General features: G+C 46.0%; 10 protein-coding genes and 1 non-coding gene across 11 annotated transcripts; 6 read left to right on the forward strand and 5 right to left on the reverse strand.

Moving 5' to 3' along the window:
• Positions 1-145: 145 nt before the first annotated feature.
• Positions 146-1,467, forward strand: FOBCDRAFT_318836 (uncharacterized protein; the record flags this gene model as incomplete). Its single annotated transcript, XM_059612016.1, has 3 exons — positions 146-722; positions 789-803; positions 863-1,467. 3 exons carry the CDS (start codon positions 146-148, stop codon positions 1,465-1,467), a joined length of 1,197 nt encoding a protein of 398 aa, XP_059467121.1.
• A 137-nt stretch (positions 1,468-1,604) lies between these two features.
• Positions 1,605-3,197, reverse strand: FOBCDRAFT_239340 (major facilitator superfamily domain-containing protein; the record flags this gene model as incomplete). Its single annotated transcript, XM_059610246.1, has 3 exons — positions 1,605-1,771; positions 1,842-2,489; positions 2,537-3,197. 3 exons carry the CDS (start codon positions 3,195-3,197, stop codon positions 1,605-1,607), a joined length of 1,476 nt encoding a protein of 491 aa, XP_059464757.1.
• A 545-nt stretch (positions 3,198-3,742) lies between these two features.
• On the forward strand, positions 3,743-4,929 carry FOBCDRAFT_239341 (ASST-domain-containing protein; the record flags this gene model as incomplete). The annotated part of the gene is made up of 2 exons (XM_059610247.1): positions 3,743-4,860; positions 4,896-4,929. The coding sequence occupies 2 exons, from the start codon at positions 3,743-3,745 to the stop codon at positions 4,927-4,929; spliced, it is 1,152 nt and encodes a 383-aa protein (XP_059464758.1).
• Positions 4,930-7,313: 2,384 nt separating this feature from the next.
• FOBCDRAFT_318837 (uncharacterized protein) lies at positions 7,314-9,562 on the forward strand (the record flags this gene model as incomplete). The annotated part of the gene is made up of 1 exon (XM_031178122.3): positions 7,314-9,562. One exon carries the CDS (start codon positions 7,314-7,316, stop codon positions 9,435-9,437), a length of 2,124 nt encoding a protein of 707 aa, XP_031044009.2. The 3' UTR covers positions 9,438-9,562.
• FOBCDRAFT_200796 (Alpha/Beta hydrolase protein) lies at positions 9,540-10,637 on the reverse strand (the record flags this gene model as incomplete). Its single annotated transcript, XM_054704336.1, has 3 exons — positions 9,540-10,103; positions 10,182-10,562; positions 10,608-10,637. 3 exons carry the CDS (start codon positions 10,635-10,637, stop codon positions 9,540-9,542), a joined length of 975 nt encoding a protein of 324 aa, XP_054560311.1.
• A 699-nt stretch (positions 10,638-11,336) lies between these two features.
• FOBCDRAFT_273247 (uncharacterized protein) lies at positions 11,337-12,996 on the forward strand (the record flags this gene model as incomplete). Its single annotated transcript, XM_031178120.2, has 2 exons — positions 11,337-12,815; positions 12,868-12,996. The coding sequence occupies 2 exons, from the start codon at positions 11,337-11,339 to the stop codon at positions 12,994-12,996; spliced, it is 1,608 nt and encodes a 535-aa protein (XP_031044007.2).
• A 106-nt stretch (positions 12,997-13,102) lies between these two features.
• FOBCDRAFT_t101 lies at positions 13,103-13,184 on the forward strand. The gene has a single exon. It is a non-coding gene; the product is annotated as a tRNA-Ser (tRNA).
• A 467-nt stretch (positions 13,185-13,651) lies between these two features.
• On the reverse strand, positions 13,652-14,817 carry FOBCDRAFT_292492 (uncharacterized protein; the record flags this gene model as incomplete). Its single annotated transcript, XM_031178119.3, has 7 exons — positions 13,652-13,734; positions 13,781-13,903; positions 13,960-14,012; positions 14,070-14,127; positions 14,178-14,572; positions 14,622-14,700; positions 14,747-14,817. 7 exons carry the CDS (start codon positions 14,815-14,817, stop codon positions 13,674-13,676), a joined length of 840 nt encoding a protein of 279 aa, XP_031044006.1. The 3' UTR covers positions 13,652-13,673.
• Positions 14,818-15,347: 530 nt separating this feature from the next.
• Positions 15,348-16,009, reverse strand: FOBCDRAFT_249980 (uncharacterized protein). The gene is made up of 2 exons (XM_031178118.3): positions 15,942-16,009; positions 15,348-15,878 (listed from the first exon to the last, which is right to left on the reverse strand). The coding sequence occupies exon 2, from the start codon at positions 15,849-15,851 to the stop codon at positions 15,378-15,380; it is 474 nt and encodes a 157-aa protein (XP_031044005.2). The 5' UTR covers positions 15,852-15,878; positions 15,942-16,009; the 3' UTR covers positions 15,348-15,377.
• Positions 16,010-17,634: 1,625 nt separating this feature from the next.
• Positions 17,635-19,756, forward strand: FOBCDRAFT_273250 (heterokaryon incompatibility protein-domain-containing protein; the record flags this gene model as incomplete). Its single annotated transcript, XM_054704337.2, has 2 exons — positions 17,635-18,058; positions 18,123-19,756. The coding sequence occupies 2 exons, from the start codon at positions 17,635-17,637 to the stop codon at positions 19,754-19,756; spliced, it is 2,058 nt and encodes a 685-aa protein (XP_054560312.2).
• A 1,850-nt stretch (positions 19,757-21,606) lies between these two features.
• FOBCDRAFT_318839 (short-chain dehydrogenase) lies at positions 21,607-22,854 on the reverse strand (the record flags this gene model as incomplete). The annotated part of the gene is made up of 3 exons (XM_031178116.3): positions 21,607-22,663; positions 22,715-22,776; positions 22,825-22,854. 3 exons carry the CDS (start codon positions 22,852-22,854, stop codon positions 21,721-21,723), a joined length of 1,035 nt encoding a protein of 344 aa, XP_031044003.2. The 3' UTR covers positions 21,607-21,720.
• Positions 22,855-23,056: the final 202 nt, after the last annotated feature.

Consider the following 23,056-nt stretch of genomic DNA (forward strand, 5'->3'; position numbering starts at 1 on the left):
GTGCACTAGCATGGACCTGCAACAGGCAGCAGCCAACAAAGTGACTCACGGATATTTTCCGCTCCATTCCGCGATCAATTTCTGCCTTTGAATCCATCATGATTATCAGTCTCCTCTTCCCACGCATCACAAAGCCACCAGCAAAATGGACCGACTAGCCCCAGAGATCATATCCAGTATCATTTCACACCTTGTACCATATGAGTACTTCTCGCCAGCTAAATTCTACGACGAAACTAGGCCTCCAATACGCTGTCTCGCACATCTAGCAGCACTATGTCGTTGTTGGCAACCTCTGATTGAAGAGGCATCATTCCGTGAGCTCGAGTTGAACCCAGAATCGGTCTCCTATGCGATAGAGAACAACATTCTCACCCCAAGGCGCCTTTCGTATATCCGCCGGCTTGATTACTCGTTTCCATCAGCAGATGAAGCACATCCTCCAACAGTAGGCCCCGAAATTGACACGGGTTTTCTGCCTCTTCTTCAGTTGCTCGCTCAGATACCTCTACAAGAGGAGCCGCTCGTAGAACTTCTCGTTAGCGTTCCCTCGGTGTTTCCAAGGGGGCCGGAATATCTCAGTAAACTGGAAGACCACGTCCAGGACAATTTGGAGGACTTGAACCCATGTCTCCCAGAAGTTCCCATGATAAACCATTTCCGGTTCAACAGTGGGTTTAACCGCTTTTTCTACTCTCCACGCTCTATCTGCTTGATAGCAGGTAGGATGTCGCGTCTGAGATCACTTGATCTACGTCTAACGTTTGCAAGAGGACCGAACAATATAGTGAACGAGAGGAATGGTAAGTTTAAATAACCTATTCCCAAGACGTTGGGCTTTTCTGACAGAAATACTTGCTAGAACTTGCACGGTCATTGCATGGTTTGCCTTCATCCATCCATCGATTCGACCTCGATTACTATGTGAGACCAACCTTGCTGAAAGATGCCATGTCTTCTACGCCGACAGAAGAAGACGTTCTAAGTCGAGAATTATGTCGGTTCTCACAAAGAAAAGGACTAGAAGACTTCTCCTTTGAGGGGAGTATCGAGCCTACTATCTTCTGGCCATCAAAGTCAGATACAGCTGAAGAGCCTCGGTGGCCGAGCCTCAAAGCTTTTGGTCTTACTCCACATGAGGTCTCACCTTCAGGGAAGCGGCTCATCTTCCATCGATCGCGTCGCATGTACCCAGTTGACGATGTAGTGAACGAATATTTTGTGGCGGCGGCACGATGTGTATCTCGCATGCCCAAGGCAGAGTATCTCTTCATAGAGCTCAAAGACACGTGGTACCCTACTTTTGTTTTCTGCACTGGCTATCCTCACGATCCTGACGAGCCAATTCTGAGACTCTCAGGAGGAGGAGGTTCTGCGATCTCTGAGGAGACTGAAAAGGAATGGCGGAAGACAGTGGGAATTCACAACTTGGAGTTTTCTATGGAGGTTGATGAGGAGCAGGACTAGGGAATGGAGATAGGAATCTGGGTGTGACTGGAGACTGAATGCAAATAGTCATAAGCTTAACTAACTCTGTTGAATTATTGCTGTCATTATGGCAGTGTTACCTAGACTAATCATACTATACTATTGCTAACTATGCTTTAAATCTCACTTCTAGTCTCCTCAGAAGCAACTTGGAACTTTGCCTCGACACCAGCATCACCATTATCAAAGAGTCGGTAAAGCAACTTCCAGACGAGAATAACAACCGCAGCAGCAATGGCACAACCAGCAGCAATGCTCAGTCCGCGAGTGTAACGGGGAGCATCTAGTTACAATTAGCTCTGAACTTGACAAAGTGGCTTTGTGCATACCTTGAGTTCTGAAAAGCTGGTTACCAGGAAAGTTAGCAAGCTGGATACTCATCACATAAGCAGCCAAGGCAACAGGTCTCTTGTAATCCTGCATCTTAGTCGTGAGCCATGCAGCACTGATGGCTTGAACGCATCCCATCCCCATTTGTGTCCAGACAACACCGCCATATAAAGTCCACTTCGACACGCCATTTGGTGCAAGCGCCAGCCAGAGTAGACCAGCAGCTCCCCAGAGGTAGCCAAGGGCAATGTGGAAACCACGCTCACGGAAGTGATCACTGCTGAATGCCAAAGTTACTGACCAGATCAAGGCGCAGACACTGCCGACGGAGTTGAGACCGTTGGCTTGGAGTGAGGTGAAGCCTAGAGACTTGATGATGGAGGGAGCGTATGTGTTCATCGGCGAGATCATGACCATAGACAGAAGGCCAGCGACAAGATGCCCATATAATCTCCAGTCAGTAAAGGTGTCGACAATATGTGACAGCAGAACTGGTTGGCCGTATCGGAGGGCCTTGGTAGGATCGTTGCGGATGACGCGGGTGACGATGATGGAAGCTTCACGCTCGGTGAAGATGTTGAATGACCTGCCAAAGAAGGTCTTGGGTTTCGCAGCGTTATGGGGAAAGTATAGGTATGCGAGGACTCCGAGGAAGCAGGTCAAGACGCCCTCTATCATCTATTAGTATTGAGTCATGTCTAAGAGTTGTATAGCCTACCAATTAGGAACAGCCATTGCCATCCGTGAAGACCACCTCTTCCACGAAGTGAAAGAAGACCAATAGACAGAGGCCCACCAAGAGCACCAGCAAAGCTGTTTGATGCCCAGAAAATGGCATACCTCAAAGCAAGCTCTTGGTTCGTATAGTACCGCGAGATGTAAAGAGCAAAACCGGGGATATAACCACCCTCAAGGGCACCAATAAAGAACCGAGCCGCACATAAACCGTGTGCGTTTTTCAGGAAGATTTGAGACCAGGTAGTAATGCCCCAGAGGAACATGGTGATGGGAAGGAATCTCTCAGGGCCCATGTACTTGCTGATCATGTTGAAGGGCAACTCTGTCACGATGAAGCCTACCGTGAAGAGAGTTTGGGCTAAGTTAATGTCTGAGTTATCGATGTTGATGTCAGTTCGAAGTGTATCAGTCAACGCGTTGCCGATGTTGGTACGGTCGAATTGGAGGAAGCAGAAACAAAGAACGATAAAGGGCAGGATAAAGAAATCAACTTTGAGCAGAGCTCTCCTGGTTTCTCCAGATTCAATGGTAAGGGTAGGATCATAACCCGGAACATGAATAGCTTCATCCTGAATAACATCGCCATCATGTTCTGAAGTCTTGGACTGAACCGGCTGACTCTTTTCAGAAAAGGAACTCATTGTAACAAGAAGTTAACTGTCAAACCCAACAATCTTGGAGCTTGAAGCAATGGTGGTTTCTAACATGATGATATCGAACAATGTTACGGTCTATATACTAACTTCCTGCCAAAGCAATAATGATGTCCTGATAAGCGATATGCCCAGACCTGTATGGTGTTGAAGATACCATGGCGACGATAATGGCGTGCTGAATTGAGTTAACCTATTGGAAGACTTGATAAGATGAGATGGCGCCGGCGGTGATAAGGAGGGACCGTCGGATCGTTATCAGCCGACGGCATCCCGACGGTATCCCGCAGGCTTACCGCCGGGATGCCGTAGATTGACGTTTTCGCAATATCACGCCAATATTTATTTGAAGATACCATTTTACAAGGAGAGAATTGTCTACAAGTACAAGGCAAAGTCCAGAGTGCTGATATTGTCTTCAGATCGGATAAGCCATCGAGCAAGGCAATCTTTCAACAGGTTTTGAAACTATCACCAAGACCCAAGCTCCAACAATCACCATCAACACAAAGTCAACAGATTAAGCTTCTGCCATGGAACAAAACACACTAAAAAGACGTGGCGTCGGTCTCACAGGTGTCGACAAGGCTAAGTCCTTCGGCGGCTACACCCTTTTCTGCCCCCTGACCAGCGACACAGCTCACCTTGTCGACATTGACGGCAATGAAGTCCACTCGTGGAAACTCCCCGGGAGAATTGGTCGTCATGCTAGAATTCTCACCAATGGAAATCTTGCTGTCAACACTCTTCGAAAGACTGAGCTCACTACCAAAGATGGAGGCCCATTTCCCTTTCCCTTCTTCAACAAGTATGGTGGTGGAGTGATGAGTGAGCTTGACCCGGATGGAAGAGTGGTCCGTCAGTTTACAGATGACTTAGGTCATCATGATCAATATCACTATGGCGATGGTCGCTTTCTTTATACCGGTCTTGAGGCTCTGTCGCCTGAGGATTCAGCGAATGTTATCGGTGGTGTCCGCGGCAGCGAGATCGATGGCATCACTTACGCCGACACCATCAATGAAGTTGATGAGAAGGGCAATCTCGTCTGGCAATGGAAGGTCTCGGAGAGTCTCCCACGAGACGAATACCCCCTTCAACCTCACTATACCCGAGAGCATTACCCGCTCATCAACTCCGTTATTCCCATGCGCGACGGAAAACACATCCTCGCATCGCTCCGATCAGTATCAGCCGTCATTATCATCGAGAGATCTACCGGCAACATCGTCTGGAAGCTCGGCCCAGAAGTTCTTGCTCAACAACACAACGCCACTGAGCTCGACAACGGCAACATTCTCATCTTCGACAATGGAGCTTTCCGAAACGGCGAATCTATCACTTATACCCGCGCCATCGAAGTTGATAGACAGACCAAGAAAATCGTCTGGGAGTACAGGGACCGCTCACAGATGCATAACTTCTTTACACCCTTCATGGGCAGTGCGCAGAGATTAGCGAACGGAAACACGTTACTGTGTGAGAGTGCCTTTGGACGGTTGTTTGAGGTTACAAAGGATGGATACGTTTGCTGGGAGTTTATCAACCCGCATTTTGCTCCCTACCCTGATCGGGCCACTGCGAAGATATTCCCCGGGGAATCAAATGCGCTGTTCAGAGCGTATCGATATTCTTTGGAGGAGATTCCTTGGTTGAAGAAGAAGCTGGCAGGAACATACGGAGAAGGGCAGGCTTCGGGAGTGTTGGGAAGCATATGTAAACAGCAATAATTGGACAGCATGACAGAGTAAATGCAAAAGCTGATAGGAATAGTAGTAGACTACTACAGCCAAGTCTCACATTTAATATAGGCATGCTAGGACATGCAAGAAACATACGATTTGGATTCTTTCCAATGTCCGGAGTCCGGATCGTATTGAAACAATTGAGACGTCAAGTTGAACTGCAAGTTTCTAACATTTATTGCTGACAAAGATGCAAGCTCTTCCAAGAACAGAAGGAAAAGTTTAGCAGAGTTAAAAGTCGATAGTGTCGGTTCGCTGGGACCATAACAGAACTTCAGTATCCCAGCGCATGCATTGCATTACTGCCCACCAATTGTACAATAGTATGTAGGGACTTCTTGTCAATTAATTATGCGTGAAGCTAAGCCATGTTTTTGCATTTAAGTATTTATTCCCCTCGTAAGTCGCCCATTCCCGTCTCTGAATTCTCAAGGCATACAGCCACAATTCCATACCAGTTACGAGTTGTACGAGCTTCTATTAAGTCACTGTTGCTATCCTTGAGGCCGAGTCATTCATAAATTATCCACTAGAATGACAAGTCGCTTTTCTATATGACACTCTGACTAGCGTTCTAACAATGCTGTCAAGGTTGGGTTTGTCTCCCCCCAACATCACTTGATAAAGGAAGGCGATCTGCCCAGTAACTCTAACCTAAAATGTGAGAAAGACAACGCATTTATTAGGTACAGCCCAATGAGTGCTACCAATGCTTACTCTTTTCATTTTTAGCGTCGGATTTTCGGAGGCGGTCCCCAAGGAATTCCGGAATTCCGGAATTTGCACATGGTATCTCGAGATGCTTTCGGATACATTATCTTCGTGCTCAATCATGACAAGACCGAAATGATTCCGCTTTCTTATGACTATGTCTTATCCTGGGAGGACTGCCAAGATAAGCTCGTTGACTTCGAAGGGAATCCCTATCGTTGCGCTTCTGCTACGTGTAAGATTTCTCCATACTAGGATAGGTGTATAGCTCAAGAGCCACCGTGTTGACCTGTGCTCAAGAACTGACTGGTCGCGCAGAGGCGGAAAGCTTGTTCCGGTTTAGGCTACTAGTTTTGATGAGCTTGATTCTGGTGCTTTACAGGCAGGACTGGCAGGTTAATGATATAGCCTACTAGCTATGGAAAACAGTAGTAGGAGAATTATGACGAGCTTTGCATTACTTCTATTTACAATAAAGACAAGTAGATGCTAACATAAATAAAGATATCTCAGTAATATTAATTGCAAGTTAAGTATAGAGTTAGAATATTTTACTTTAATTAATTTATAGGGGTGTCCTATAATATTCAACCGGACCTTGACTGGGGTCTTCAATCTCAAAAATAGGCCTGCTTCGGCACCTGAGCCCAAGCTCAGCACCAACTTACTTGGCTTAGAGAGGTAGGGCCTCAGCTCTAGAAGGGGAATAGAATTCAGTATGCTTGAGTTTCGTCTCCGAGTTAATGGCATCTGTTTCTTTGGTCTGAAGCTTTCCTCCTCCCATGGGTATATTTTAGTTCAAATAAGCTGGAAGCTGTTCCTATAACCAATCTGTTCAATGCAATAGCCACAGAGTTCCCCTGTATTTCTTCTAGTGTACATGAAATAGCTTATACAACAGCTATTAACAATCGGCTGTAGTGTCCTGCATCGGATCGGATCTGGGGCGGTCACATGTGGGGTTCCGATGGTTGTGGGGTAGACCTGTCCCTCCACACACTTCACCTCGGCTGAGCCGAGAGAATTGAGCTTGGTTCTACTCCCCCACACCATCTTTGTTACTGATCTTCCTACCCACTATTAGAGACAGTAACTATATATTGCGAACTGAAATTTTCGCTATTTACTTCTCAAGTCACGTGCTTTGTTATGTTACTGGTTGGCAGAGATTAAAAACCACTTGGCAGTCTTCAGAAAAAGCTGAAAGCGACGTAGACCCCACAGGCAACAGGTACAATTCCATACTTGCCGTATGGACTGCTATGCTTTGTGTCATTAGCGAGAAAGTTACGAGATGCATGACATGGAAAACAAAGGAAGCACAAATTAAGATTCTGTAGTTAAAAGAAGCCACGATGGTCATGCTCATCGTGCAATGCCCTGTGTATAGACTGTAGCTGAACTCAGCCCGCTACCGGGTTCTCCAGACGTGGCCGTCTCTAGTCAAGGCTAAACCAGATATCAATTTGCCTTAATAGGTTCGCTTCCTTTAGCGTACCTGGGGAGATTCTAACCCCGCATTCTGGGTCGCCCGCAAATCCCCGTTGGATGTCTTAAATGTTATTCGTCCCCAGAAGTCTTGAGTGTACTCGTACTCAGTCTCTACCTCTACTTATAGAGACTTCTGCTTACAGGGCTTCCAAGAAGAATGCCTTCTCGTAAACTCAAAGACAGCGAGCGCCGTCGATGCGCCAATGCCTGCTACACTTGCAAACGTCGCAAAGAGCGCTGTGACGGTCGCCAACCGTGTAGCCGTTGCATCACCCGCGGAGTGGATGCCGAATGCAGTTTTACCCCTTCTCCGACAACAAAGCGCAGGGCTCGGAATGTACAACCCAACTACGTCAACCCTACATCTAGTAGAGACGAGCCACAGGACTTAATATCACCAAGCATCTCCTCTTCTATCGAAGTCTTTGACCAAACATTGTCTCAACTCAGCAGCCAGTCAGGTCATGATTTACACAAAGCCCATACAGATCGTCCACAGCTCTCTACGCTCGTGCAAGATGGCCATGGAAAATTCGTCTTCGTTGGTGACGCAGCAAATTTGTCCTTTCTACAGATTATCCGACGTCTGGTGCGTGACTCAGTCGGTCCCTGTGCCTTCACCGAAGACGCTCTACAGCATCTCATGGTTGAGGCCAAGCCGTCGGACAGCACCGCGTGGCTCGTCAACATCATGGATGATACGCCGTTCATGCCCGAAGAGGAGGAGGCTCGCTATCTAGTCTCCTGGTTCTTCCGCTCAACCAGTTGCGTACTCAACCTCTTCGAAGAAGGAGAAATCAGCCAGTCTATAGTATGTTGGTACCAAAAGTGCTCTGATGAACCAGAGGATAAAGCCTCAGTAGCTCTTTTCTTTCTCATATTTGCCATTGGAGCCCAGACATGTCCTGAGAACAAGGACCAGGAAGCGGAGCAGTATTTCAACTACGGCCGCTTCCTGACCGCTTCCATCATCATGGACGACATCAGCATATCCGCCGTCCAGTCTAACATTCTCATTACCATGTACCTCTTAGGTGCATCACGACGGAACGCCGCTTTCATGTACCTCGGCAGCGCTGTCCGCGCGGCATACGCTCTCGGCATCCAGCGACACGATATCAACAAGCATTTCAAGCATTCTGAATATCTTCTAAGAGAGAGGCTCTGGAAAGTTCTCCGCGTTCTGGATCTCTTCATGAGCGCATCTCTTGGTCGTCCACCATCAACACACGAAACTCGAAACACGGGCATCGACGAGAATTACTCGGCTTCTAATGATCTCTGCGCTATCTTTGAAGATATCCTTACCAATATCTACTCTCCGCGAAAAGTCTCAAACACCCACTTGGAGCGGATCAGTGAGCACCATCGGAAATGGGCGACTAAGTTCCCTTTGGGTCTGGCTACTGATAGCATAAAACCGTCGAAATTCATTGACGAAGCCGACGGGAAGGAAACGCCAAATATCGGTCTATGCCACCTTAAAGAAGCTTACTATTGGACAATCATGCTACTTTCTCGACCCTCCTTGACAAAAAGCGCTTCTAAACACATGAACAAATCCGCGCAGGACATGAGTCAGTGGGAACCCCCAACTGCTGCAATTGAGCCAGAGCAAGTCCTCGCTTTTTCCTGCGTTGACTCTGCTGTGCGGACAGTTGACCTCCTGAAAGTAATGGGAGACAATCGAGAAATTCCAAAACGTCTCCCGTTTGTCGTGAACTCGTTATTTGTTGCAGCGCTGGTACTTGGGACCGCATACTTCAATGATTTGGATCATATTTTCCCTCTTGAGAAAAGTATGATCGGTGTAAGATCCCTGATGGCCAGGTTCAGTACCCATGATCCTGTCGCCAAGGGTGCACTACAAACTATCGATAACCTACAAACAGCTTGCAACATATACGTTGACGAGAGGGCACGCCGGAAAATGGAGAGACAGAGTCTTCTTGTGCGGAATCTGTTTGGTACTGTCCACGATGGATCTAGGCCACAGACTCCGAATCCTCATGAAAAAGCAAATACAACGTCTCTGAGTGTTTTCAGCCAAAGCGATGAAGTCCTTAATACTTGGTCATTCGAAGAATCTATTGAAGACATGGATGGGGGGCTGATGGGTATGTTGCCGCATGAAGCTTTGGAAGCATTCTCACTTCCCACGCCTACAACAATCGAGTTCGACTCATTTGATGCTAGTTTTCCTCTCTTTTCAACTGTAGATGTATGTAGTCTCGAGGTTGAAGGGAATATGGGGACGAATAATTTGGCGTTTGGACTGTGACATCCGTGTCCAGAAGGTCCTCTATGGTTTGATATAGTTGTTACATTAAAAGTGACATCGGGTAACTCTAAGAGATGTATCCATATACAAACTCCTGCTGAACTAATTACTACTCTTGATGGCCCAGGTGACCCCGCTTATCAACTCGTGCAAGAACACCTCAGTCTCGGGTAAAGATGGGACTATCCAGAAACAATGAGGCATGTTACCATAGTGGTTGGTCTTGGTAGGCACGCCAGCCGAGGAGAGGCTATCGTAAAGAACCTTTCCGTCATCCCGTAGTGTATCCATGCCGCAAGTTACGACATATGTCCGAGGGAATATCTTCAAACAGCTATCGTCCAGCATTGGAAAGTAGTTCTTGTCGTTAGGATCGATACCAGTGTTGTCAAACATCTGCAGAAGTGATTCCTCATCGACTATGGGTACGTTATCTTTGTTCTCCTTGTAGGACGAGTGTTTCGTCTGGAACTTTGTTGGAATGTTTCGTGGGTGGAATGCAACTGGGCAAAGTGCAACAACACCCTTGATAGAATCCGTAGGAAGATTTGTCTGGCCAAGGGCCACCTTTCGGGCAACTGCAAGGGCAAGTCCACCACCAGCAGATGTGCCGATGGTAAACATATTAGAGTAATTGCCGCCAATGATCTCTGTGTTGTTGAAAGCCTAACGAATCGAAATCGTTAGCAAAGGTTCTCTGTGTAGGTACACATAGATAGGGTGAGAACTCGCTATCCCACTTACCCATTCGTAAAGAGTCACAGCATCCTCTAAATGTGTTGGAGCCTTGTGTTCTGGAGATAATCGATAACCAACGTTCAAAATAACCACGTTGGCCTTCAGTGCGATATTTCGACAAAAGCCATCCTCAGAGTCAAGGTTCCCTACAACAAAACCTCCAGAGTGATAGAAAACACCGATGGGAAATTCCTTGGTTTCAGAGCCATGAGGCGTGTACGTCCGATATGCAACCCCACCTACTTCTCCATCACTGACCTTCAACTTATTCTCTGGAAAAGGAGGAGACTGAGATGCAAGGAGAGAGCCGAGTCCGCTGAATTGATCTCTCATTTCTTCCGCGGAGCCCTTTAAGACCGGGCGAACGCCACCCAGAGACTCTTCAAACTGTACGGGTCAGTATATAACAGATGGAGTATCGTGGGGACTCACCTGAACCCAGGAGTCAGCGTAAGAAGACATATTGGATGCTTGTTGTATCTTATGGATTAGACGGGGAATCTCCTTATTCAAGGCGACTATGGAATGGGACAATCCGGAGGGCTCACTATCTGCTCTTGTGAGGTTAGAGGAAGTAATGCTCATAGGAGAGGCCTTTTTTATTAATGTTTTTACTGAATTGATTCTTCGGCTCATAGGACCTGTGGATCTACAGGAGTTAATTATCGGCTTCTTGGTGCTTCTTCGGAAGATTGTCAGTTGTTCCGCGGAACAGAACCTCAAGTAGATTCTTCGGATGTAGCGCCCAAATACCGATGACAAACACCACATCCGAGCCGAAAGATAAGGACATCGCTTGACTAATTATGTTTCCAAATTGATGGAAACATATATGGAAGTGATTATTAACGTGGAAGATATTTATGACTGCCGAAGCTCAGACTGCCTCGTGAGGTATTCCGGACTAGGTTCCGATGCTCCGGGAAACTCTAGGCTGTGTAAGTCTCCCGAAGACTGTCAGAGGACAGGATATTCAGAGAACGCCAGATTAAGTATATATACCTCTAATAGAGCTCAATACTTAAAGCATAAATAACCAAGTAACATTGTCATTTCTGAATAGGATTTGGCATATGCTGAGCCTTCTGATCCCACGGCCAACCAAGTCTCTATCTCAAAACAAACCATCTTCAGTCTTGTTTTATCACAAGAGAAAACACCATGACTGTCAATACAACAGTTCTCGACGCACTCATCGTCGGCGGCGGGTTCGGCGGTGTCTACCAACTCAAGCGTCTCCGTGAAGAGGGTTACAATGTCAAACTCGTTGACATGGCCTCTGACTACGCGGGCGTATGGTTCTGGAACCGATACCCAGGTGCTCGAGTTGACAGCGCCATACCTCACTACGAATTCTCTGACCCCGAATTATGGCGCGATTGGAACTGGACGCAACGCTTCCCTGGCAGCGCTGAGCTGAGAGAGTACTTCTCCTACGTAGCTGAGAAATGGAATCTCCGCAAGGACACATTCTTCAACACGTATATCTCCAAGGCTGTTTGGAACGAAGAAGCGAACAGATGGGAAATCGAGAGTAAGGACGGCAAGAAATTCGTCGCGCGATACTTATTCTTAAACACTGGTTTTGCGGCCAAGCGACACACGCCTGACTGGAAGGGTATCGACAAGTTTAATGGTCTCTGGATCCATCCTTCATACTGGCCTGCAAAGGAACCTGATCTGAAGGGCAAGAAGATTGCTGTCATCGGAACAGGTTCCACGGGCGTCCAGCTCGCACAAGACCTTAGCCAAGTTGCGAGCCAGTTTGTGCTCTTCCAACGAACACCCAATATGGCACTCCCCATGAAGCAGATCGAATATTCTCGAAACGACAAGTCGATTTCCGAAGAGCGTTATAACGAGGTCTTCAAAGGTCGACATGCTAGCTTTGGTGGATTTGACTTCAACTTTTATCCCCGCGACACTTTCAGCGATGAACCCGAGACGCGTCGTGCAGTATATGAAGAACTATGGACCCATGGCGATTTTAAGTTCTGGCTTGCGAACTACCAAGATATGATCTTTAGAGAGGACTCCAATGCCGAGGCCTATAAGTTCTGGAAATCCAAGGTTCGATCTCGCGTCAAGGATCCTCGTCTCCAAGAGATTCTAGCTCCAGAGAAACAGCCATACAGTTTCGGCTGCAAGCGCATTTCTCTTGAGAACGGTTTCTACGAGATATTCAACCAACCCAACGTCTCCTTGGTAGACGTCAACGCCACGCCAGTCGTTGAAGTTACAGAACGTGGTATCAAGACAACTGAGAAGGAGTGGGATTTTGACGTTGTAGTCTGCGCAACTGGTTTCGATGCCATCACTGGCGGTCTGAAGGATATCGACATCCGAGGTGTTTCGGGCGTGAAACTCGCTGGTAAGTGGGAGACTGGCGCGAAAACGTACCTTGGCATGGCCGTTGCTGGGTTTCCGAATATGTTCTTCACATATGGACCACAAGCACCGACGGCTTTGTGCAATGGCCCGACATGCGCTGAGTCACAGGGCGAGTTCATTGTCAAGGTTATGAAGTACATGTCGACCCATGGCCGTCACAAGATTGAGGCCCGTGAAGACGCAGAGGCTGAATGGGGAGCCAAGGTCCGGGACATTGCTAGTGCTTCTCTTTTACCCAGCACCAAGTCGGTATGTTGAACTCATTTTCGTGGATGAAATCCAGATAGCTAACTTCTTTTAGTGGTATATGGGAGATAATATCCCAGGCAAGCCCCGCGAGTGCTTGATCTACCTCGGCGGTGTTCCAACTTATACCAAGACGCTGAAAGATTGTACTGAGAATGGCTTTGGGGGATTTCAGCTGAAATAGGTCTTAGAACCTCATCAACAGTAATGAAGATGGGGCCGAGAGAACATCAATGGAGCAATATGTTGCAAATCTGGGCCAAGGGTTTCAACCAATCAGGAAGCATCAAGGCGCAGTGGCAGAGTGGTCTAATGCGATAGACTAGAAATCTATTCTCTTCGGAGGCGTCTGTTCGAATCAGGCCTGCGTCGCTCCAGATATATGTCTTTTGTCGATTAAGTGCACAAACTGAATTTTTGCTTTTGTCTTCACTGTATATAATAATAATTGCTAACTCATCATGAAGGTCTCAGTTCGTTGGTGAAAGATAGAGGCAGTCGACGGGCAGACTGTCTACTTAACAATTATTGTAGGTAAACACCTTGGTGTTTCAACAGTCTCTTTTTAGATCTCAGCTAGGGAAAGGGAACATCCAGGCCCGTTATTCACCACTGTATACTCCTCCCATCTGTCTGGTTCCTCCTTTATAACGGACATTACTCCGACCTCCTACCACATACGACCAAAGCTCGTAGAGAATACGGGGTCCCGTCCGCTCCCCCATCGTCAAGCTGCGAAGCGCCGGATTAGTAGTTGGGTCGGTGACGACCAGCGAATCCCCGGTGTTGTATGTTCTTTTTGGTCTTTGTCGCACCTGAACTAACAGAGTCATACGCACAGAGCCTTGAGAAACTATGGGTCTACTTCAAACCACCAGACAAGATGATATCTTGCCCTGTGAGATATCCAGTTTTTGCCATCCTTCGAAACGTTAGAAGTTATCTAAAATGATAGAGAGTTTACTAACATGACAGCGATGTTGGCAACTTCTTGAGGATGGCCCAGGCGGCGTACTGGGACGCTTGCTGCAATTGCCAGGCCTGGATCCGTTTCTTTGAGTTCCTCCAGATCGGTTTTTCTTGTCCATGTTCTGAGGTCTCGGGTCAGCTTCTTTAGGGGAACCTTCAGACTGTGGAGAGCACTCACGTTTCTTTTGGCGTTGGGATCATGTCTGTAAAGCCAATCATTGCGGGGAGAATCTGGACCTACTATCAGTATTTGCCGGGGGGGGGGGGGGTGAATTGTTTATAACTTACAGTGTTGACTGTGACTCCCTCGCCAGCCAGGACAGTCGAAAGATTCTTGCCCATCGAGCTTTTAGATATCAGTTATCGTCTCTCTGACCATGATGATCAATATCCTACCTCAGAGCTCCCTTGGTTGCCGCATAATGGCACCCATTAATACCACCACCGGTACTCGCAATACTTCCGACCAGAATCACACGGCCCCAGCTTTGCGCCCTCATAGCAGGCAAGCAGGCCTTCACCACCACAAACTGACTCCTCGCGTTGACTTCCATGACCGAGTCCCAGTCATCTTCTTCGATGTTCTGAATGTCTCTAATACGCCTACCGAGACCAGCGTTTGCAACGAGAATGGATACTGCTTTGTGCTTGGCAGAGATGCTAGAGTCTTGAAAGACCTTGTCGACCAAGCCGCGAGTTTCGTCGCGAGAACTGAGATCGGCTGAGACACAAGGGAAGAGTTGACCGGGGTGAGCTGATGTTAGTTCTTTAGACAGAGCCTCGACTTTATGCTGGAAACGTGGTTTAGTATGGGACATTCTGTTGATTTGGGTAACTCACAAGACTGGCATTGCAATGGAGTACAACATCGCAACCCTCTGCTGCAAGAGCTCTGGCAATAGCTGAACCAATCCCGCCACTGAGAATAATTAGCATTGAATGGATCATAAGGGTGCATGTTGTACCTGGCTCCTGTGACAAGAGCAAGACGCCCCTCTACACGGTTATCAACGTCACGAATATGATAAGTTGCCATGACTGCTATTTCCAATGAAAGTTGAGAATATTCCAGTAAAAATAAGAGGAGAACTTGGATAAAGAGAAAGGTATGAGTTGATTAAGAGATCGTTTTCCGATAGATGGTGCTTTATCCGAGGGCGGAAGAGGGAGGGGTAACTAGTGGGTTGGGGAAGGTTCTTAGATAAGCGACTCTCGGAGTGAATGCCGGGAGTTATAATTCTGGCGACTTCGAGGCTATAATTGAGAATGTTCTGAATATTGCGAGATAGCAATTCGGGGATCTTGAGATTGCGTTTGAAAAAGTATGGTATATGATTCCTGATGTTGCGTTTGCGGTAAGATTGGCCGCCACCTTACACGATGGAGATCGTTGCTATACATAGAACGTTAACATTTTCATTCTCTTTTTTCAAAGTGTTTCTGTTCAGCATAATACTGGGAATAAGATATGCCAATATACACACGAAGGTGATCACGTTACAGGTGAAGAGGGGGATATACATTGAGCGCCAACGAGATATTCAAAGCATGATGTTCCATATATAAATTATAGATAAGTAATTCTATAACGTAATGCTAACCCTGAATAGGTGTAGAAATGAACTTAGTCTGGAAATCGCCAAACTTCAAGTGCCCATTAACAATGTTGTCGTTGGTCGAAGTATAATTCGCCGTAGCCGAGATCTGCACCTCCTTCCCAAGATCAGGATAATCAGTGCGACGAACCTCGACAGTCGTGTACTCCCCAGAAAAGTACTGGCGTGCTTCATAAGCTGTGTCGTTGCAGCGCTCAAAGCCAGGCTTCCCCGTCAGATCAAGGTCGTCCGAAATCACCTGCAGGCCGTGGCATGAAGCTGCAAAGTTTCCTGGGTCTGGTACACCGTTTCTTCCTTTCACGGTGAACTCCCACCGGATCGAATGGGTATCGTGTGTGGCTTTGTAGTCGTCGCTGGACCAGGTGCTATGAAGGTCCTTGGGGTCGGTAACCACGTAGGGTGTGCCGGATACGTTGCACACGAAGGCGATGAGGAGGACGGCTTGGGCGAACATGATGGGTAGATGGAAAGACGGATGGAGCTCCTTGAGTTTCAATATTGTGGCTTTCTTAACGAATTATGGGGATCTATCAAGTATAATTACCTCTGGCGTAAGTTGTCAGTAAAAGAAAGCAAGTTTAGTTTCCGTTCTCAATGTCAGCTTTGACTGAAAGTAGTGCCAACGGGAGAATGAACAATATATATTGGGCATTCACCCTCGTTGTTCCTTGGTATACCTGTTTTCCAGCAGCAGGGTTTCTGGAAAGTTTAATATATATAAAATACGAGATGAACCGCCATTTTTAGGCTTCTTATAGTTCATTTTTCTCGTGTTGACGTCCGTGTCGTTCGGCGCATATAAACTATACCTGTTCGTCGTCTCATGTCAAAGTTTAATATTCCGGCAGTTCAGTAGTCAGTGCCGACATCCGATTAGCCTACAGGTTGCATGGATACTATTGAGTAGCCTAAATCTAATTCCTCAGGGACCTTGACTTTAGCTCACCCTTAATTATCCCTTTGCTACCAGTGCTCACCGCTGAATTCAATGGTCTTCAATCACTGCCTATGCTATTCATTTCGAGAGTTGCTTGTCACGGGGTGAACGCCGGAAGCTAGATCTCTCATGCGACCTCACCAATGTAATCTAAAGAATCATACGTTAGGTTTCGCAATCGTGTTCAAATTTGTAATCTCTATTTAATGTTTAGGCCCTAGCGATTCTGACTTTTCGGGCCACCGCATGCCTGTCGCGTCATCTGATAACACGAATAGCCCAATGCTCTTATTGCAGACCTAGAAATCAAGCATGCGCGAAATCAAGCATGCGCATGCTCAACAAACTTATCGCCCCTCTCGTGAGAGTTGCTTTCCATCTTGGTCGCCTTCTCAGGATATCTATAAGCCGCCAAACGTCCATGGAGAGCAAGTTCCTTCAGCATCTCTCTAGCCACTTGAACAGGATTATATCTAGGGATTATACTTTAAGTATAGCTTTAATATTTTATAATACATTAAGAAAAAATTTATTAGTAGTAAATTAAAGTTTATTAATTACCTTATATTTAATTTATTAATTATTTTATTTTTATATATTTTTTATTACTTATTAAAACCAGTTTACTAGTTATTAAATAACACAAGGGACATTATAAAAATATCCAATTATGTAATAACAAATATCTTTATGTAACGGTCGCACCTAACCACTATGCCACAAGGCAAAAGATTGGGCTATAACTATTACTGTAGTAATTCCAGTGGTGCGTACAGCTGCTTATAGAAGCCTTACAGCGTTGTTATGGGCACAAATCGTAACACTCTATCCCTATGCCCTATTAAGACTAATATATTATAATTTATAAATTAAGGCTTTTAATATAAGACCAACTATAAAAAAATAAGACCTAGAACAATATAGTCCTAGAATAACATTAGACCTTATATTTATTAGTTCTAATACAATTAGTGGTTTTAGAGGTGGAAAAAGTGGAGTATACGTGAGGCAACCGCAGGTGTTGTAACAGATTAGCACAGCCATTCGCGCCTTCCTGATTGGCATAAAATCACACATCTGTGTCGCTTTCGTCCGCCTCCGTTGCAGGTAGGCACGATACATAGGGCCTCAGGCAACTTCAAAAACCATTCGACACACTGCCGTGCTCATCATCACTTCCCCTATCACCTGTTGCCTGTAACAAGAAGCATAAACCAGCGACCCTACTTCCAGGCCGCCAGACAGTCTATCCTTCTCCTCATTCTTCTCGCTTTGGCATCAAACCCAAAGTCTGTCAGTAATGCCTCTGTGTAGTATTTGCCTCAGCATCAACTTCAGTACTATCCTACGGCCAGATATAAAAGGCTACCCCGAGCCCGCTGGTGGATGGCCTACGAACTTTGAACTCTACTACTACAATGCGAGAGATTGGAGGGATAATGATTCTGAGAAGCTTCTTGTGCCTCATCAGGAAAGCCTTGAGAATCTCGAAGCTAGTGCAAGGTCCTGTGAGCTGTGCCGGTTGATTGAGCGCTGCGTGTCAGAAACCGTCGCCAAAATCAAGGCATCGAACGACCTAGGCTTCCCACATATCCCTGAATCGAATTACACGTTCTGGCTGTCAGGCAGGAAGGAAGCGGATGGATTTCAGATCATCGGCTGCCACAATGAACTAAGACACCAGTACCGTATCATGGGTGGCGCTGGAGTCTGCGTCAGGAAAGGTAAGAGCCCTAGAGAATCATCCAGATAGTGCAACATGAACAGTCGCGCTTACACCTTAATCAGATAGCCCACTAGCATGTGTTGTCAAGGGACGACGAGTTTCTCCAGACCCTATGTTTTCTTCCATGTTGGCCGACATTCCCAATTTGATAGAAGATTGCAAATACAAACACGGGCATGTTGAACATGAGAAGGGGGAGGCTCCAACTAGGATACTGAGAATCAAAGACAATGGTCAGACAATTACGCTTAGTGAGGGAAACATGAATATCGAAGGCAGGTATGCAGCCCTGAGCCACTGTTGGGGAGACGGCCCTCAAATCACACTTAATACTGGCTCCGTCACGGAGCTGAAAAAGGGGATAAATATAGCTGACCTCCCCAAGACATTCCAAGATGCCGTCTGGGTCGTCAACCAGCTTGGGATATCACATCTTTGGATTGATAGCTTATGCATATTCCAGGATGACCCGAGTGACTGGGCATATGAGTCGGCGCGAATGGCCAAAGTATACGGAAATTCTACCATCACAATAGCAGCAAGCCGAGCAGCGAACAGTTCTGAGGGTTTCCTGGAGAAGCATATTCAGCGGAACTATATCGCCGCTCCGTTCCGCTATGGTCAAGTTTCTGGGGAAATTTTGATCTTCCCCCTCCATGTTAGAAATGTAGGAGATACATCACGCTATGCTCGCCTTGAAGATGAACCCCTGACAAATCGAGGATGGGTAATGCAGGAGCGCTACCTCTCTCCTCGTATAATCCATTTCGATAGCTCCCAGGTGTGCTTCGAGTGCAAAAGGGCATTCATTACTGAAGATGGATGCTCAGCAAGTCCATCGCGCCTTAATTGGCAATACAAGTTACCAACTCCCAATTCCTGGGAGACAGATTGGAAGCAAGTCGTCCGTTTATATTCTCAGCGCAAGCTGACAATGAAAACCGACAAGCTTCCCGCAATAGCAGGCATTGCAGAATACTTCTCAAATATAGCAGCAACCGCATCAATCGATAGTCACTACCTGGCTGGTTTATGGCGAAACAACATCATCTTCGGCCTTTGCTGGCAAATCGACCCTCGGAAGGGTTTCCAAAGGCGAGAAGGCCAGTATCGAGCGCCCACGTGGTCTTGGGCTTCATTGGATTCTGCGATATGGTTTCCCTCCGTGAAGTATCCTCTGGCGACTTTCCAGAATGCGCATGTGACCCTTGACTCACATGAAAGCCCCTTTGGCAAAGTAACTGGCGGCTGGATCCGGTTACGGGCGAGAAAGTATCTCTTATTGAACAAAGCCGGCAACAACACGAACTTTACAGTTTCATTCCATGCGGAGGGGCCGAACTTTGATATCTCTGTTTTCTGGGAAGATCAGGAGGTATACAGCTCACCCACTATCACCGATTTAGTAGAGAATGGTCCATACGAGACGCCTTTTATGACAATCCCGCTGGCCTGCCGTGAATCTGGCGCTGACTCTGATGCAGACGAGGTCGAAATTGTCTTTATTGTGGTAAAGGCGGTGGAGAATGGCCTGCCCTCATGTGGTGGAGTTCAGCCCTTTCAGAGAGTTGGGAGCACAACTTTGAATTTGCGTAAGACAGACAGAGACAGCCTTGAGAGTTTAGGATTATATTATTGGATGAATGGATACGCCAAGTGTTTAAATGATGAGCTAGGAGATGTAATACTTATCTGAATCAATAATAACTTATTAAGTAGCAGTAAAGAAAGTTATAATTTAAATAAAAGAATTTATATTTATATAGTATATTAGGTTAGGGTTAGGATTTGGTTAGTATTTACTATTTCAGCTAATTTATCTTAGTGTTAAGAGAAAGTATAGAAATAGGGGATACTAGGTCTTAAGAACTATATTTACATTAGCTGATGACTAAGATACTAATAAGTCAACCCGACAGTTTTAAGTGCAAATAACATAAGCCGGGACGACAGGTTTAAGTAACATATAACAAAAGCCAAAGGAACATGTTCTATCCAGAATGGACATCTTGGGAACGTTTGTGGGGTATAGTAGGGACAAGTAGGGAAACAGTGCCTTCTCCAAGGGCCACGCTTCAAAACAAAACCAAACTCGAGAGTCAGAGCCGAGGGATTAATTACTCATGGAAGTACAGATCCCATGGTAAGAATCTCCTGTCGTGTTCTCACCCCCAGGATTCGCAATGTCGGATTAACGTCAGAGCCTTCTCCTGAAGCTTGAAGTGGCTCAAGGCACAGCGCATATTATTGGGTTTGAGCTGGGGACTATCCTTTTTGTAGAACCGAGTACTTCTGAAGAGATAGCCACATATCTGCTCAGACGGTGGCAGTTTCATTGAAGTCGGGGGTTTGGTGGCAGCTATAAAAAAGATAAGCCAATTCTTTAGCCAGAGAACAGCTTGGGAAAGAAGCTAACATTAATTGCCTAAGGCTATTGGTTCTTGCCATCGTAAATCCTGCGCATGCTGCCCTTCTTGGTAATTTAGGTTCGGTTATAGGGGCCGAGTATCTGCAAGATCTGGCCTTCTTCCGCGATGTGTCATCGAATGCTTCAGTGAGAGATATTACAACAGCATCATAATTTCCAATCCCGAGGGTTTCGGAAACGATGCGCGCTGAGAGGCGAAGCCGCGCATTTAAGCTATCGGTAGCATTGGAGCAGGGTTTAGGTTAAAGTGGCTATTGGAATATGAGTCTTTTGGCCGAGGTGAGTTGCTTCGTATGCAAAGTCTTGTCGGCTGGTTAAGCTAGCACCACAATACGGAACATGAACCAGCGGATAATGGACTTTTGCAGGCTAACCTCCTTTGACTATAGCTCTTAAAACCACGAAACGGCTAAGCAATCAGACGAGGCTGTAATCGTCTGCTATCGTGATCTTGCATCCTTTTTCTAAATACCGCTTCTATTCATGGCTATCTAGAATAGGCTGATATCTGCCTCAGAGCAGTGCTCTATCTGAAGTATAGTTGGTGCTGCGATAAACAACGAGGTATTAATACACAGGTCGCTAGATAAATATGGTTAAGAGAGCTAAGCGAGCGATATAAAATAGCCAAGCCTCTATCAAGAACCGCAAGGCTTCTGTTATACATCTTATGCCTAATCTGTGTTGCCGGTATATTAGTCAGGTAATTAAGATTATTACAGGCTATAGTCCTTTTACTAAGGTTAGGTAATAGAGATTAAAAGCACGAACCCTTTCTCCAAGCTTTAAAGAATATATCTAATAATGCAGATATAGAAACAACGGCTTCCCATACTGACTAGGTCTTGTCTTTAGGGGCAGAAACTGCCTATGTGAAGGAGGACTGAAATTCTCTAATAATAGGTTAATCTTTTTTGTATGATTTTATAAGAATATTTATAGGCACATTCACATACTTAATAGCTCACCTTTTAATATTATATTAATTAATAAAACTTAAAATATAAAAATAAAAGTAAAATAATATTTGCTTAACTTAATATATAAATTAATTTATACTTTGTCTTACTTTTGTTTTATGTTTTATTATTATTTCTTCAATCATCTCCCTTCTCCAGGTCGTTTTAAACATTGAGGTGTCTAGACGGTAGTCGGAAGGGCAGTACAGTTGAAGCAGAATCAACGGGAATAGTCTATGAAAAGAATAACAAGAAACCCATAAACACAAGTGTCTACGCCTTTTGCCCGATGTTAAAAATGCCTCCCATCGGCATCAACATGCTATCCCAAATGAAACAGTCCAACACACTACTGACCACCTTCTCAGACGTTGTCCAAAGCTGTTTCCCCAACTCGGCGTTATTCGCATCCTCAGTTGGTTCTTTCAGTCCACCGAACGGCATGATGAATGATCCAGCATATTTATCTCTTTGTTGAGCTGGTTCCGGGTGAGCAGCAGCAAAGAAAGGCGTAATAGCACCCTCGAAAGGTGAGAGGTTCGATCGGAAGATGTCGTTGTCTCTGCCTCCAAGATATCCTGCCGCTCCATTTGTTGCAACTCCTCCGGGATGGACACTAAGTGCTAGTATATCAACGCCTTCTTGGTCAAAACGACGCTGGAGTTCTTTGGTGTGGAGAATGCTTGCGAGCTTGGAGTAGCCGTAACGAAGATAATTAGCAGATGGTTCATCCTCGCTCCCGTAGGTAGTGTTAAAGTCCTCTAGCGAACCAAACTTTGCACCTGTCGGAACATCGTAGTGAGCCGTTGAAGCAACATTCACAATCCGCACACCAGGGTGTTCGGCTTGAGTTTTGTTAAGCAGCGGCAACAACTCCCTGGTCAGAAGAAAAGGGCCCAGGTGGTTGATGCCAAATGAGACCGAGATGCCATTTGCGTCTTTGTCGAGAGGTCTGGCGAGAACAGCAGCGTTATTAACCAAAATATCAAGCCGAGGCTCTTCTGCAACAACCTTTCTCGCAGCGAATTGGACTTGTTTGAAATTTCCCATGTCAACTGCAAACGGAACAAGAGATTCGGGTTTTAGCTGCGGTGATTCGGCAAGCATAATTCTGATAGCTTTTGTTGCTTTTTGAAGATTGCGGGCGCCGACGTAGACTTTTGCTCCCTTGAGTGCGAGTTGATGTGCTATGTGATAACCGACACCATCTGGAGTACTACAAAAGCTGTTAGTTGGGGCACGTTGCTGCAAGCGCGGTGATACTCACTTGGCTCCTGTGACAAGGGCAACTTTGCCTGCTAAGGATGGGATATCATCAAAACTATACTTCTTCAATGGTGTTAGCCATTGGCGAAGATATCTCAATCAGTGACGTACAGGTCGTAGTATTTCTTTATGATTCACCATCTTGTCAAAGATTAACGATAAAAGGTCAAAGTATTCTCAAGTAGGTTTGTAAGTGTTCTTATTTCTTATCCGATTTAGTAACATCTACATCAAAGAAATTGAACTACTTATGTAGTGGGCTCAGTCACTTCTCGCGATAGCTAATTAATCAGCCTGCATCATGTTCTATCGTATTGCCAACATGTAAGCTCTCGGAACTGGC

Source organism: Fusarium oxysporum, chromosome IV (genome assembly GCF_013085055.1).
Source record: "Fusarium oxysporum Fo47 chromosome IV, complete sequence".
Taxonomy (NCBI): domain Eukaryota; kingdom Fungi; phylum Ascomycota; class Sordariomycetes; order Hypocreales; family Nectriaceae; genus Fusarium; species Fusarium oxysporum.